The following is a 15,054-nucleotide window of genomic DNA, read 5'->3' on the forward strand; positions in this document are numbered from 1 at the left end:
AAAATATAGCTCTGACAATATCCAGAGTCCAACGTAATGTTTATATTACATAAATCTCAAGAAACCATTTTGCACTGAAATTAATGCAAAAAATCTCGCTTGCACGCTATGCTTCGCATTAATGTGAAGTTCCGATTTTACCTCACATCAAAACCTGTAGGTCAGTAGCTGAGGGGGGGGGTGGGGGCGCCGAAAACCCCGGGCCCCGCACACAAGGGGGCCCCCGATCTATGTTTTTTTTTCTCCATAATTTCTCTTTGGCAACAAAACGTTGATTGTATCCATGGTAGACAATTTTACTAAATATATATAGGCCTACATGTTCGTCACCCCGATGCTGCTCGGAAAGTTAGAGCGCTTGCGGCGTTCTATTCGGAGGATCTGTCTAAGGACGATAATGTGGTGAACAGACAGATGATGATTTAAATAGGCAAGGACATTTGTTGTGGCCTATATGTCATGTCTGCATAGCCTATATATTCTAAAACTAGTTAAAGTTAAATAATGTGTTTTGACCTGTGTGTACGCTATGAGTTTGCTGGTTTTGAATATCCCAATACATGTCAGTTCGGAAAAGAAAATGATTATAGTCTAATGGAATTATAGTTCAATTGTAGCATGCCGGCTGTAGGTGGCCTACTACAGTGCGCGTCACGCGTGTGTTGCGCACTCGTTTTTTTCATGGGAGCTTGGTTCGCGCGTGTAGCTCGAGCCAAATTGTTGCTGAAAGAATTGTTATATAGGCCTATGTTTGTTTATTATAAGTTGTCACTGTTAGGATGACTATAGGCTAAGTAGTAGACAGTACTGTCTTTAACTTCATTTTGGGGGGCTTATGACCTCTTCGTTGAATTTGAATATAATGTATTTGGTAAATACACAGATCATTAAACCCATTTTATGCATGGATTTGTGTAGGCCTACAGTATACTGTGTGTGAGAGATTCTAATGAATGCTGAATGCGAGCCTACTGGCCTACATTTTGTTCGCACATTATGGGCTATGATGACTGAACACATTTATTATTGGCTAATATGTGCTGTTCACAATAGAGGTTGCCATTGGTTACTTTTTATGGTTATATTTTATTGCACTGCAAAATATTAATAACAGGGGGCCCCTGAATCAGTTTCCGCACCCCCTGAGACACAACCTTTGCTCCGCCCCTGCTGTAGGTCCTAGGTTCAGGTTAAAACCGAATGTTCAACGTATGGCTCGGCCCCTGGTGGGGATGGGCTGGTTTTGACCATTACATTCCCTGGATGAAAATGGGTCCCACTCCGGCCCTGATAGTATTTAATATATAGCCTATATATATATATATATATATATATAATTCCGCAGCTCCCCCTGTCAATGATCTAGCACCCCCTCAGCACCTGCATAAAAAATTAAGCTACCAGTGAGCTTTTTATGAATGAGCGATTTTCCACTAAATAAATGTAAAGCTTATTTACGTTTTTGGGGGCATATTTTCAGTTAGCAGATGGTACTGTTTGAATCGCCATTCCATGTTCTACTGCCGGTAACGTCGTAGAATAATCTTCCAAGGGGGTTCTTTATTAATGAATGAATGCAATATGAGTAGGCTAAATGCCTGAAAATATCACGAGAAGGGAAAAGCTTAAAAGGACTTTTAAGTCATAGAGATTAGGTAAATTTTTACACCGGTCTGCCAAATGTATTCGTTTTGATTCAACGATGAGGCTGCCTCTTGCAGGGGAAATGAGAATACATCTATTTCATTCTACACTTCACTCGTATTTTCAGTTGTAAATGAGCAGCAAAAAAAAGATGCTTTTAAATCTATTTCCCCAGAAATTGTACCCTCTCTAGTTTTCATTCGTTTTCATCAGGGTAAAGGCCGTTTGTTACCAACATTGTGTAGTTAGGTTTAATATAGGATGAATATTGGTACGTAGGCCTCCAAAGTAATATAAAAAAAATAATTATAAAGTCTAAAACTTTACAAATGTTCACCGTAGTCTACAATTAATGTAGTAAAATCTTAATAACATGTTTTTTTATTCAAATATATCAACTAATATGGTGTCTTTTATCATCCTGCAGCCGATTTCGCAAGCGTCTCGCGAAACATCGCAGGCAATCGCAATTGCATCGCAGCGCTTCACACTGGCTGCGAATCGCCGCGATTGCCTGCGATTGCCTGCGATCTGCAGCGATCATTTCGGCAGCTGGTCGAGTACAAATTACTTTGTTTTCAGAGCAGGGTGCATGAACTGGTCCAGTCTAAATGTTGAGTCTAAACTCATTTCTCACCCCAAACATTTCCTACTGTAAATCCAAAGCTTCTCATTAATATGACTGACTCATAGCTATATATTCTGCATGTTGGTAAAAAGTCTTGAGATCTTCAAAAGTGTGACAAGTGTGGCTCACTGGGTAGATTGCATTCCACATGGGTCAAGGCCTGACCACAGGGGCCCGGGTTTGATTCCAGGCCGGGCCATTTCCTGCATTCCCTACTCTCTCTCTTTGAATGTCTCTATCAATATAGGAGTCAAGACGGAAAAGGCACAAAAAAAGTGTGACTATGGCTATCACACAGATTTAGAAGAACTTTATGATTGAGAAGTACACAAATGTTTTCAACCTATCAAGGCTTGTTCACTAATGCATTGCAAAAGTCCGTTGACACATTCATTAAGGTTTCTATTACAGTAGGGTGCCTACAGTACACCAAGATTTTTCTGTTCTACAAACATCTCTTGACTTAGTTATGTCAATTTGACAAGGACAAGCCAGATATTAAATAATGCACATTTGTCCCTTTACACATCAATATAATAATGCTGTTATTCAGTAGCATACAGTGCACTTGTATTTGGACAGTATTTGTATTTGGACAGTTACACTGGTTTTGTTGTTTTGGATTTGTAGTTTTTATTGGCCTTGTAATCAAAGATTTTTAAGTGCAGACACAGCTTTAATTTAATTTGTATCCATAAACCATGCAGGAAATAAATGTGAAATTAATGTAAATTATTTAATCATTACATTTTTGACATAGCTCACGCTATTTATCAATATTAAGTCCAGGATTCATTATCAGGGTTTTTCCTGGGTCAAAATGGGTCTTCGGTGCTCCAAAAAATAATAATATATGTATTCTTTTTTTTCTTCTTTTTTTTCTAATCAATGTATTTATTCAGGTGTTTTGCATCCCCCCCCCCTGTAATAGTCTAATAGCTAATGTAATATTGCACATATTTTCGTCCTATTTCCCCTAAAGCAATAAAGTTAGGCTACTAAAAGACACCTTACACTCATAAAGTATGTTCTAAATGGCATAAATGCTGCCAATTAATAATTGACGTAACAACTTATTGTAAATGGTCAGTCGCCAAGCCTATCGATTAAGGTAAGCCACTCTGAATCATGTACACTGCCTGCTTCATTTGATCTTGATAGGCTAAGCATTCTGTAGCAAATAATAACAATAAACCCACTTTTTATTAATTAAAACTACTTCAGCATAATAATGCACCTAAAATACAAACCTGAGCAAGGACAGCAATCGCTATCGAATCAACAGACAATTTAGCTAGCAGGGGAAGAATACAAACAACGAAAATCACCAGTTAACGTGATTTAAATTAGCAAGAACTATAGACTTATACAATAACAGGCTTAAATGAACTGACAACATAAATTATACGACTTACAGTTCTCAAGGACGCACACACGCAATCTCAACTGCGGTGTGAAGCGCGTGTCCGTGCAATTCTCCGACATGCACTCTAACAATCACTGCTGATAGACGGCCTAAAATGTTGTACAGCCTGATTTCTGATACCGTGGCGGCAGAAATGTAGCCATAGAGGAAACACTGCACTATATATTATCATTCCAGATTAAGAATACCAATGGAGGCTGCGTTGGAAATCGTAAATCAAACTTTTGTCAGCATTTTGAGTGGAAATTTCATTTGCATTTGTACAGGTGCATTCCGTGCAGCGGAACGACAGTTTACTGGCCGCTCTGTCCATTCGCGCACCTCAAAGTTGCGTATTGATCAGACAAGAAGACACGCTTATCAACTCGATTACTATTGATCAAAACAGAACGAGGGTTCGACTGTAGCCTACTTGAAACATACTATTGAGAACATATTCGCTGACATGCATTGCACGCGTGATGAACACAGCTTTTTTTATTTTATTTTTATCGCAGACTTTTTTTTGCCTTTGGCGCTCGGGATTTGTCATTGGCGCTCGGGAAAACGGCTTTGGCGCGCGCCAAAATGTTCTCTATGCAGGAAAAACCCTGATTATACACTGGTCCATACCTACCACAAAGCTCAGTATCAATAGTGTAAGGGTTTGTGAGGCTTTAACTACCTCAGTCACTCAACTTTAATTTAATTAATTAAGTATTCCATACTGTCCCAAATACATATGAGCTGCACTGTAGTTATTGTCTATGTAAATACACAACAGTCATTTGTAAACAGTAATAGAAGTAGTTGACGTGTCATGATGACCGGGTGTGTTACATTTTAGTCATTTTGAAGGCAAATTTAATACAAAGCAACTTAAGTCTACATTACATTAATGAACCCACTATACATCCCTGTCATTGTTAATTGAGCCTTCTCAACAAGTGATCACAGTGCTTCTACTTCCTGGATCTTAGTGTCCCCGCTGTGTCAGGATCATGTCCACAACAGCTGCCAGGTTGTCGGCGTAGCCGTCAGCCATCACCGTAGGGTGCCTCTCGTCAATGGGCCTGCATGAAATCACACACAGACATGAGCTCAGTCCCTCAGGCGGACAGGAAAAACAGCCAAATTAATGAAAGCCTTTTCCTTCACACATTAAACCAACGTGGTAACATCAAGTATTAACACATAGGGCCCTATCTTGCACCCAGCGCAATTGACTTTGTCAATGACGCAAGTATAATTCCTAGTTTGCACTCGACGCAATGCACAATTTTCCCTCCACAGATGCAAGTCGGTAAATTAGGGAATGACCTTGCGCTCCCAGGGACGGTTCAGCTAAAAAAGGAGGCGTGTTTCGGCGCAAACGTTCCCTGGTGCTATTTTGCAGTTTCAGAAAAACAATTCCGCCACAGACCAGAAAAAACGTAGTCTAAAGTCAATGGCACGTTATTCAGATGCTATTTTAAGGGCGCACGCTTGGCCCGTACGCACTGCTAGCGAGGCCAGGGTCTTCTTCCTGCGAAGCTACGTTACATTGTTTTGATTTATTGTATGGCTGTGTTACATTTCTTTCATGTCAATGATTAAAAAGATTTTCATGAGAAATCTCTATGTATGTGAACTTGATTTGTAACAATTGTGGCAATTTCCTCCCACGCCTGTTTAACCGAAGCTAATTTGGGTGGGTTTCTTCTCCCATCCCAATCAGAATCAGAATTCGGTTTATTCGCCATGTATGTTACACAAACACAGAATTTACTGTGGCAGGAAGGTGCAAACAATAAACATATACAGGTCTTAAATTAAGTAAAAAAGTACAATGGTTTAACTAATTCTAAGAACTAAACAATTTAGAAATATAACAATTTTTAAAATAAAATGTATATAAAAATAAGACTAAGAATTTGAATGAGCAGCATGAGTGGGTGAGAACTTAGTGCAATGAGAAAAATGCTCTGCCTTTCCCCTACAATGTCACTTCTCTATCTTTTACAGCCCTGACGAGAACGTCGGTCTCCTCGGCTGTGAACCGCTCCTGGCAAATCCGCCATATAATAGCAATCCGCCGTGGAACAAGCGCGCCTGCTCTTAAAGGTAATGTGAGATGACGCTCTGATTGGTTTATTGCACGTTACGCCCAATAGTACTGTAGCTACTTCAGACCAACCCATTTTAGATTTGCGCCAGGTGCAAAGTCATTTATCCCGCCGGTATAATAGCAACAGCGCCTGAGTCCCGACCACAAAGTTAGTTGCGCTTTGCGTTTTGATACTTGCGTTTCAGATTGTTAAAATAGGGCCCATAATCTGGGTGAACAGCAAAGTTAAGAAACCTGTGAACCTGTTCCCAACGCTGGTTTCTTGGTTCACATCACTATTTCTTTCCAGGGGCCGAATGTACAAAGGATCGTACGCATAAAAATGGGCGCAGAAACGTGTAGCCTACGGGTTTAAGATTTATGAGAAAAAAAACACTTGGTGTAAGAATCTGTGTACCTCTGTGCACTTTAGAAACCATGCGTACGATATGTTTGGTATGTCATACGGCAACACAGAGTGACTGAAAGGCGGAGAGAAAGTGCATGCATTACAAATGACAGTTTTACTTGATCTACAATGAGAGTCAATTGTATAGGCTATCTACAAATTATGCTAATTATCTTGCTTTAGCCTATTTAGCCAGAAAGAAAACGTGTGCATTTGGGCCACAAATAAGTTATACCAAATGTGATTTTGGAGCGCTTTTGGAGGACACCCTCAATGGGAGATTAAGGCAAGCAGGAGTTCACTGATCGTGCAGATTTCTTGGCCCACAATGATGACTGGTTGATAAATCGTTATAGATATCTGAGAGCCATTCTTTTGGATCTCTGTACTGAGTGAGCTTGGCCCTGTGTTGGAATGGCCAACAAAAGTCAAGAAAATGGACTGTAAAAGTTCTCTTCAACTGGGACTTTTCAGCGGGAGCTGGCAGACTGGTCGGGGATGAACCAATCTACCCTCCTGATGCCCGAGGTGTGGGATGACATGATCCGCCTGTCCCCAAGGTACATTAGACACCCTTACACTGCGGTTGACCAGGCCAACATTAAAGCGTAGTATGCAGCGAAAACCGTTTTCCCAAATGTAATCAGTGTTATCGACTGCAAACATGTTACGATAAGGCCACAATGGGTTGATTTAGATTTGTTTTGTAAATTGAAACAATTTTCTAATAATTGCTAGCCTAAGGCCACCAAACAAGATGCTCCTCCTATTTCGAAAATTAAGATCGCCATTTCACAGTCAGTAAAGTTGATCTTTTTCACAGTTTATTGAGAAACCTGACAAAGTATGGGCATTTCAACAAGCATGTAAGGTAAAATATGGGAGTTAACGGGGTGTGGACAACAAGCTCATTCAGGTGCGCACAATCAGTTAAGTGGAATCTATGGAGACAAACGTGAGAATCTGAGAAAAACGTTGCGTACAGTTTTCCAGTTCTCTGTATGCATACTTTTATGGATTAATTACAGAGTTTGATACATTTGGCCCCAGGTGTCTGTGGTCCCGTCTGCCAAATAACATCCTGTGTGTCTGTTTTCTGTCATAGCACATGCTTACCCACTCCACACTGTGTTCTAGTTTTTTCAGCAATCCGCAGGCAACAGACTACATACAAAAACACTGAAAACAAGAAAAGCACAAACAAGAGTAATTCTCTGGATAAGTTGGAAAGAAAATAGCTTTTCTTGACTGCTTCAATTCCAAGTACTTGCGAAATGGTATCTAGCAGGTATCTAGTGGCCTGCCTATTTTAGTGTGGGGGAGCCTCCAGTCTTGTTGTATGATGCCATTGTTTGGTTCTGTCCCTCAGTGATGGATGCAAATATGGTTGTTCAATCACCTGGGGGGTTTGGCAGAATGCCATGGTCTCCCCCTCTCTCTATCAAATCAAAAGATGTCTATGCCTACCCAATTCATCGTTAGACCAGGGTCTACTGCTCACTTGTGTGAAGCAGGGCCACGCCCCCTTCAGAGTTCTGGGAGCCCCTCACCCCCGGTCACGGGCCACCAGTCAGTCATGGGTCTGCTCCAGATGGGGGTTTAGGCTTTGTCAGGATCGGGGCATGCCGCTCAATCAGTCCTGCCCCACAAGAAGCCTGGACAGAACTGAGGGAGCACGAGGAGAGAAAAGGCAAGGAGGGGGGGGATGCTGAACGCTGGGAGAACGCTGAATATTAAGATGCTGGGCGCTATGTTTACACACGTCTGTCAGCCACCAGCGCTCGGGTTATATGAGGCAGTCAGCTAATGGACCGGGTATTGTGTCTCCTGGGGGACTGGTCCCACACCCTCCACCCGGGGACTGATTGACCGAACACGCACACACACTTGCCCAGCAGCACCAGATGGACAGAGGGCCGACTGCATTACTGCCAATGATGCCGAAAGACAATCACACCATCCCTCTTTGGCCCCCAATTCTCACAATGTTTATCCAAAACCTGCAGTGACCGCCTTCTCTCTTTCTCTATTCTAGTTATGCATGTCTGCTCGTGAGTGTGTTTGTGTGTGTATTCATTTTGAAGCTTTTCTCCTCTTTCCATGAATAATGAAAGAGTAAGCAGGTCAATGTGACCATGCAAAATTCAGCACGATGCAGATAGTGTTACCGCTGAGGTAATGTTCTGAGGCGGCTCCAGGTCTCCCGGGTCAGAGAGTAATATCTCTACAGGTGCATGGTCCATATCCCATCACAGACGTACTATGAATGCATAGATGAGCCGAAGTGTGACGTCCGGTATGGAGCAGCTAAGACCCATGGTTACACAGAGCGACACGAAAGCGATACGTAGCCTCTCATCCTAAAATGGCAGAGTCACCTCGCCACCCTCCACCCTTTAGCCCCACCCTGTATGAACACCCACACAGATAATGCTTTATCACCACACGTCATTATGTATGTCCTCATGAATGCTTCTCACCTACGCCTGCTAATCCACTCTGATGGCTATAATATTATAATGTATCGTCTGGCTATGTCAACTGGCCTACATGACATGCAGCTAATATATGGACAGCCAAGGCCGGGGCCAACTGTACGCACACCATTGGCAAGGCTGTGTGCTGTGTATGTAGTGGAATAAATGGCCTCCATGTGCTTGGTCATACATTTGTGTGGATGTATGCATATCTGTGGAGGGGATGTAGAATAGAGAATATGAATGTCCTGATGCAGTATCAGTGTCTCTGTCTGTGCATCTATCTCAGAGTGAGAGAGAGGCAAAGTGGGGAGGGAGGGGAAAGGAGAGAATGGGTGGCAGAAAGAAATAGAGAGTGGGGAAAGTGGTGGTTGTGTTCAACAGACAGGCTCTGGGGCACATCCTCCTTTGTTTTCCCAGGATTTGTCAAGGTGTCCTATCACAGGGTGAATAGCACAGCAGCTTTTATCTGCCTTATCAGTGTCAATTGTCTGCTCTACACACAAACGCACACACCGTTCCCAACTACTGGGGATTAACATCTCACACGTATGTGAAAGCAGAGCTGTCACACACTCTCCATATGTCTTCCCCATTTTCAGCCTTTTCACCTTGGGGGCAAAGGGCGATGTTACAGCGATGTTACAGCAGATAAGGGGAGTTGAGAGTGGGGGGAAGGATACGAAGGCCGTCCAGTCAATTGTGGGATTTGGGTCCTCCATCCCAGGAAACTCAATTCAGGTCTGAACTTTTAGTTCTACGTTGATTATATTTTTAAGGACATACTGTGTATTTCCTAAAAGCAGCCCCTATCCTTTCATATTGACCTGACTCTTGTGTTGGGAGTATGATATGGAGAACTTAAGAGTGACTGCCAGCGAAAAATAGGGGAAAACACTCAAGCGAGTCTGTTTCCGAAGTATGTTTTTCATACCAGACTGGTTAGGGAACGTGAAGCCAAAACACATCCTCCACTTGATTGCATGGCTGAGCTCTGGCAGGGAGTGTGAGACCCAGGGCCACTCCTCCACGGGGCTGAGGTGAAAACAACAATTTACAGAGTTGCTCGAGTCCTTAAGACTAAACAAGGGGAAACAAGCCAATGCATGGGAGTAATGAGAACTTAAAACATGAGAATTGAAGGTTTGGAATAGGGTAAAGGAAACGTGAAGTGGGATTGATTCTGTAAGTGTGTGCGTGTTTGTATGGGTGTTTATTGTGTGTGGGTGGGTGGAAGAGTGTGCATGTAGAAGAAACTGAGTGTCTGAGTGTCTTGGCCTTCAGGGCGAAAATATGATCAGTTTAACTTGTGTGAAATAAATAAAGGAGCAGACTAGTGATTTATGATGTACAGGGGTCCAGAGAGAGACCAGACCGTGGACAGTTAAATTGCCTCAAGCTGTTTTTAGCATTATCCTCCCTCTTATTCTCGCTCTCCCTCTTTGTCTTTCTCTCCCCTTTCATTCACTAGACCTGATAATAATAGAACCAGGAACACAATTATAAAACATCCATATTATACAACAGCCACACATATACAGTAACCACTGCCTTCCGATGATAACCTGGAGTCATGTCCTCCAAACAAGAGAGGGAGAGGGCAATCATCTCCATCTTTCTCCACAGTGTTCTTCAGAGGTAGGCCTATGTTACCACATACCAAGACAAATCCTCAATCAAAAAGTAGAATTTGTTGACAACTTTTTTTTCAATGCTACTTAATCTAATTCAGGCATAAGTGAATTTGATGGACAAGTCTGTGTAATGAATATTCATATGTTATGTCCCCGGCCTGATCCGGGCACAGGTGTTGGCTCCAGGCTTCATGCCACATTCTCCTTCCCTCCTGTGAATTTGACACACCTGCACCTCATCCCCTCATCAGCACCACAGTATTTCAACCCCGGTTGTCCAGTCACTCATCGCCAGTTCAACGCTTCATCCAGACGTGTTAGTATTGGCTCTTATGCTAAGGTAAAATAACTAGTACACTCCTAAATATCCTGCTTTCTCTCTGCCTGCTACAGACCGTGCCACATCCTCCGGTTCATCAGCCTGCCTGCCACACCTGCCTGCCTGCCTGCCACACCTGCCTGCCCCACAGGATCTCCTTCGTTCTCCTTAAACCTTATTTCAAATAAACCCGTCAACCATACCTTCAGCGGAGTTGTGCATTTGGGTCCACCAACCAGTAGCCAGTTGGTCCATTGTAACATCATATTTTTCTTACATTTACCAGAATGGTAGAATATAGTTAACTACCTACTGTGAGTATGAATGGGTGTGCATGAGTGTGTTTGTGTATGTGTGTGCTTGCAATTTGGTGAGGGTGCAGGCAGTGTTGATTGAGTCACTGAGCACACCTCCTGTGCAGCCTGAACACACAGCAGAGGGATGAGAGAGAAAAAAGGGCCCCGGCAGAGACCAAGCAGGGCCCCAGTCCTCAGCAGCTCAAGCCAAACAGCCTGCCTATGGTTAATTGGGGAGGGACTGGGGTCCCCATTGAAAAGGCTAATAGCCCATGGCCATGTATTTAAGGAGGGGTGGGGTAGTGTTGGGGGGGTGGACAGTGATACCTTTCATCCTGCCATCTGTGGCCTTTAGCGCTCTCTCTCTTCCTCTCTTTCTCGTGTTTCTTTATGGTAGGAGTGGAAAATGACCGTCTGGGGAAGCTGGGGTTGGCTGAGCTGGTTTATTGTCTCAGCGTGGGAGTCTCATCTCCCTGTGAAAAGGCTGTGGTAAATTATTGATACGTCATTGACTTATAATGTGAGGCGGTCTTTAGAGAAGCGTCCGAGACTGGGGAGCATGATACCCCGGGACGCGGAGAGACGATGTCAGACTCGGGGCAGACAGAAGCTCCATAAGTCTATTACTACTCTCTTTTCTCTCCCTCCCTCATTCCTCTCTCGCCCCTCACTAACTCCCTCTCTCTTGCTCATGTTTAATGAACATCTCGGTAACGGTGTTGGTCACATCTCTGGTAAGGCATTTAGTGAATAACTGCATACAAGGCTAGAAAGATAGGGATAAGGATAAGAAGGGGGAGAGACAGGGAAAGATAGAATGACATGGGAGTATGTGCATGTGGGTCCTGGGAGGGGTACCCCGATTGGCTGCTGATAACAGACTGCTGTCCGGATGAGAGACATTCTCAGAATCGATTATGTGTAGATTCAGGGTGTCTCTGCCAATCCCAATGCATGGGAACAAGATGACAAAAAAGAGAGGTTTGGATGTATTGTATTTTTCAGTAAGGAAGCCTGAATCCTTTGAATCAAGCATCAAATCAATAATGAAACAGATCAGCGTTCACTGTCTTTCCATCCAATGATCTTACTCACCCAGAACTTTGAATCTGGCTGTCTAACCTGCCATCTCTAACAATGGTGAGGATGGGGAAAGATGTCGGTGTCCCCAAACTACATTTACAACTTCATTTAGCAGATGCTTTTATCCAAAGCGACTTCCAAGAGAGAGCTTTACAAAAGTGCATAGGTCACTGATCATAATAACGAGATAGCCCCAAAACATTGCGAGTAGCCAAAACATGAAGCATACATTATGAAAAGCAAATAGGTGCCAATGGGAAGAACCATAAGAACATGTAGTTAAACAAGTTACAATTAAGTTTTTGAGTGTACCTGTAGAAAAAGCAAGCAACAATAATATAATTCACAGCGAGTACAAGAAGTTAAATCAGTTACAACTAACCAACAAGAGCAACAAGTCCCTCAATAAGAGTCATTGTGTTCCTGGAGGAAACTAACATCAGGTCCAGCAAATCATTCCTAAGTACCGTTGTACTCCCGGAACAAGGGAGTCAGGTGGAGAGACTTGATGTAGTCGGGTGCAGTCCTGTTCACCCCTCGGAAGGTCAGTACCAGGGTCTTGAATCTTGTACGGGCCATGATGGGAAGCCAGTAGAGGGAGATGAGGAGTGGAGTAACATGGGAGCGTCTGGGTAGATTGAAGACCAGGCATGATGCTGCTTTCTGAATCCTCTGGAGAGGGCGGGTTGTGCATGCTGGGAGACCGGCGAGCACCGAGTTGCAGTAGTCCAACTTGCAGTGGACAAGTGTTTGGACTAGCAGCTGGGTAGAATGCTCAGAGGAGGTATCTCCTGATCTTCCGGATGTTGTAGAGGGTGAATCTACACGACCGGGAGACTGCAGCAATGTGGGCAGTGAGGGAGAGCTTGTCATCCATGGTAACCCCGAGGTTCCTGGCAGAGGATCACCGTCGCAGATCCCAGGGTGATTGAGAGGTCGTGGGAGATGGAGGGTTTGACCGGGATGATGAGAAGTTCTGTTTTGGCGAGGTTCAGCTGGAGGTGGTGCTTGGTCATCCAGGCGGAGATGTCTGTGAGGCAGGCCTCGATCCTAGCTGAGATCCCCGGATCAGTCGGGGGGAACGACAGGTACAGCTGCGTGTCGTCAGCGTAGCAGTGGTAGGAGAAGCCATGGGAAGTGATCATTGGTCCAAGTGAGGTGGTGTACAGGGAGAAGAGGAGGGGTCCAAGGACAGAGCCCTGTGGGACACCAGTGGAGAGCTGGCGAGGGCCTGACACTTTGCCTCCCCAGGAGACCTGGTAGGATCTTCCCGACAGGTAGGATGAGATCCACTGACTCAAACTATGGTCATGGCTGACTGTGTGTGTCCCCCCTCCCATCTTCAACAATTTCCTGGTGCATAGCCAGGGGGGGGGGATTGAAGATGTCCAGGATGGGAAGGTGGAGGTATAGAGGGGATGGGCAAAAATGAGAATGGGTAGGGTTGCAAAGGGGCGGAAAGTTTCCGGTAAATTTCCGGAAAGTTTCCGGAAAGTTTCCACGGGAATTTTGGCTCGGGAATTTTGAAGAAAAAAAAACGTGCCAAAGTTTTTTGCAAAAGCATATAACAGGGAACTTCAATGTAGTTGAGAACAAGACTATGCACGCCTAGCTCAGCTGGACCCTGAATGCAGCTGGTTGGGAACATTGTCTGCCAGAAACATAAACGTAAAACGTCCTGTTGTTTTTGAACGTCTTTCTCATGAGTGTTGCGTCTGAACATTTCAGCCCTATGCCTGGCAAGTGTGAGAGCGCCGAATTGCGTAGAGGCCAAGAGCGGTATTGCAGACAGAGATTTCAATTATAGCTCGCAACATATTGAAAGACATTTTTGGAGCTGTGAACTTAATTTAAAAAAATTAACTATGAACTGAACTAGTTCATGTAGAAAGTGAACCTTCCCAACACTGTTTGTATTTACCTAGCATATTGATTACATGGTAAACTGAATCCATGTTCATTTTAATACCAAGTTTATTTGTATACAGTAGACTAACTTTTTACAGCAGTGAGAGTAGGATGTATGTATGTCCACACAAACGTTGTATTATAAATGTTTGCATGCATGTCTGCTTATGAAAAGGTAAATACAGTTAAATTACCCCAAAATTTTAATTCTCGTTAATTCCCGTATATTCCCGTATATTCCCGTTAATTCCCGTGGAAAGTTTCCAACTTTGAATATTCCCGGAATTTTGCAACCCTAAGAATGGGTGTGTGGATGGCCAGAAGTTCCTTTTGGGGCGGGGGGGGGGGGTGATTTAGTCTTTGTCTGTCTCTGCATGTCTGTCCACCTGTCCATTTGCTGCCAGCCTATCTAGCTGTCTGTTACTGTGCATGTCTGAGCATCGTTTTATACATCAAGGGAGTCAGGTGGCTGAGCGGTTAGGGAATCGGGCTAGTAATCAGAAGGTCTCCGGTTCGATTCCCGGCCGTGCAAAATGACGTTGTGTCCTTGGGCAAGGCACTTCACCCTACTTGCCTCGGGGGAATGTCCCTGTACTTACTGTAAGTCGCTCTGGATAAGAGCGTCTGCTAAATGACTAAATGTAAATGTACATCTACCCTTTTCTCCCTGTCCGAATCAGAACCAACTCTGTCACACAATACTGTTATTCTGGGTTTTATTGTGGTTACTATGCCAGTTGAAAAACACCTCTGTGTTTAGAGACCCAGAACGGTTCTGTGAAAATGTACTGGAGGTCTCCCTCTAGGGATGGAGACAGAACTTTCTCTGACAGTTCTAAACAGCTGGGAGGGGTTGCATGCTGACAACAGCCCACAGTGACTTGTGACTACAAAGGAAGAAAACAAGCTAGAGTGAGATAGGAGTTTCTGCTCTTAGACTTGGTTTCAGCCAAGGTAAACAGGACAGGGTGCAGTATGGATGCTCGCAGAGTAAGAACCATAAAATGCCTTGATCCTGATTTCGAGAGAGGCCTTTTACAAGGTCACTGGAAAGGAAAGCTCACAGTTAAACTACCAGCGAATATAAAAAGTATATTTTGGCTTGTTGAACAATAAGGGTGCGTTCACACTGCAGCGGAGCGGGCAGCACGGGGCGTCGGCTTCC

The 15,054-nt window shown here is 43.8% G+C and overlaps 1 protein-coding gene across 2 annotated transcripts in view; it reads right to left on the reverse strand.

The window, feature by feature from the left end:
• Positions 1–2,590: 2,590 nt before the first annotated feature.
• Positions 2,591–15,054, reverse strand: part of lhpp (phospholysine phosphohistidine inorganic pyrophosphate phosphatase) — a 50,930-nt gene continuing 38,466 nt past the window's right edge. The window contains exon 7 of one of the 2 annotated variants that reach the window (XM_062474784.1): positions 2,591–4,750. In XM_062474784.1, the coding sequence (XP_062330768.1) occupies positions 4,654–4,750 (97 nt within the window). In that variant the 3' untranslated portion in view covers positions 2,591–4,653. The remainder of the gene's footprint in view (positions 4,751–15,054) is intronic. The other variant, XM_062474783.1, reaches the window with a different exon arrangement.

The sequence above is a fragment of the Osmerus eperlanus genome, chromosome 12 (assembly GCF_963692335.1).
Source record: "Osmerus eperlanus chromosome 12, fOsmEpe2.1, whole genome shotgun sequence".
In the NCBI taxonomy this organism is placed as follows: Eukaryota; Metazoa; Chordata; class Actinopteri; order Osmeriformes; family Osmeridae; genus Osmerus; species Osmerus eperlanus.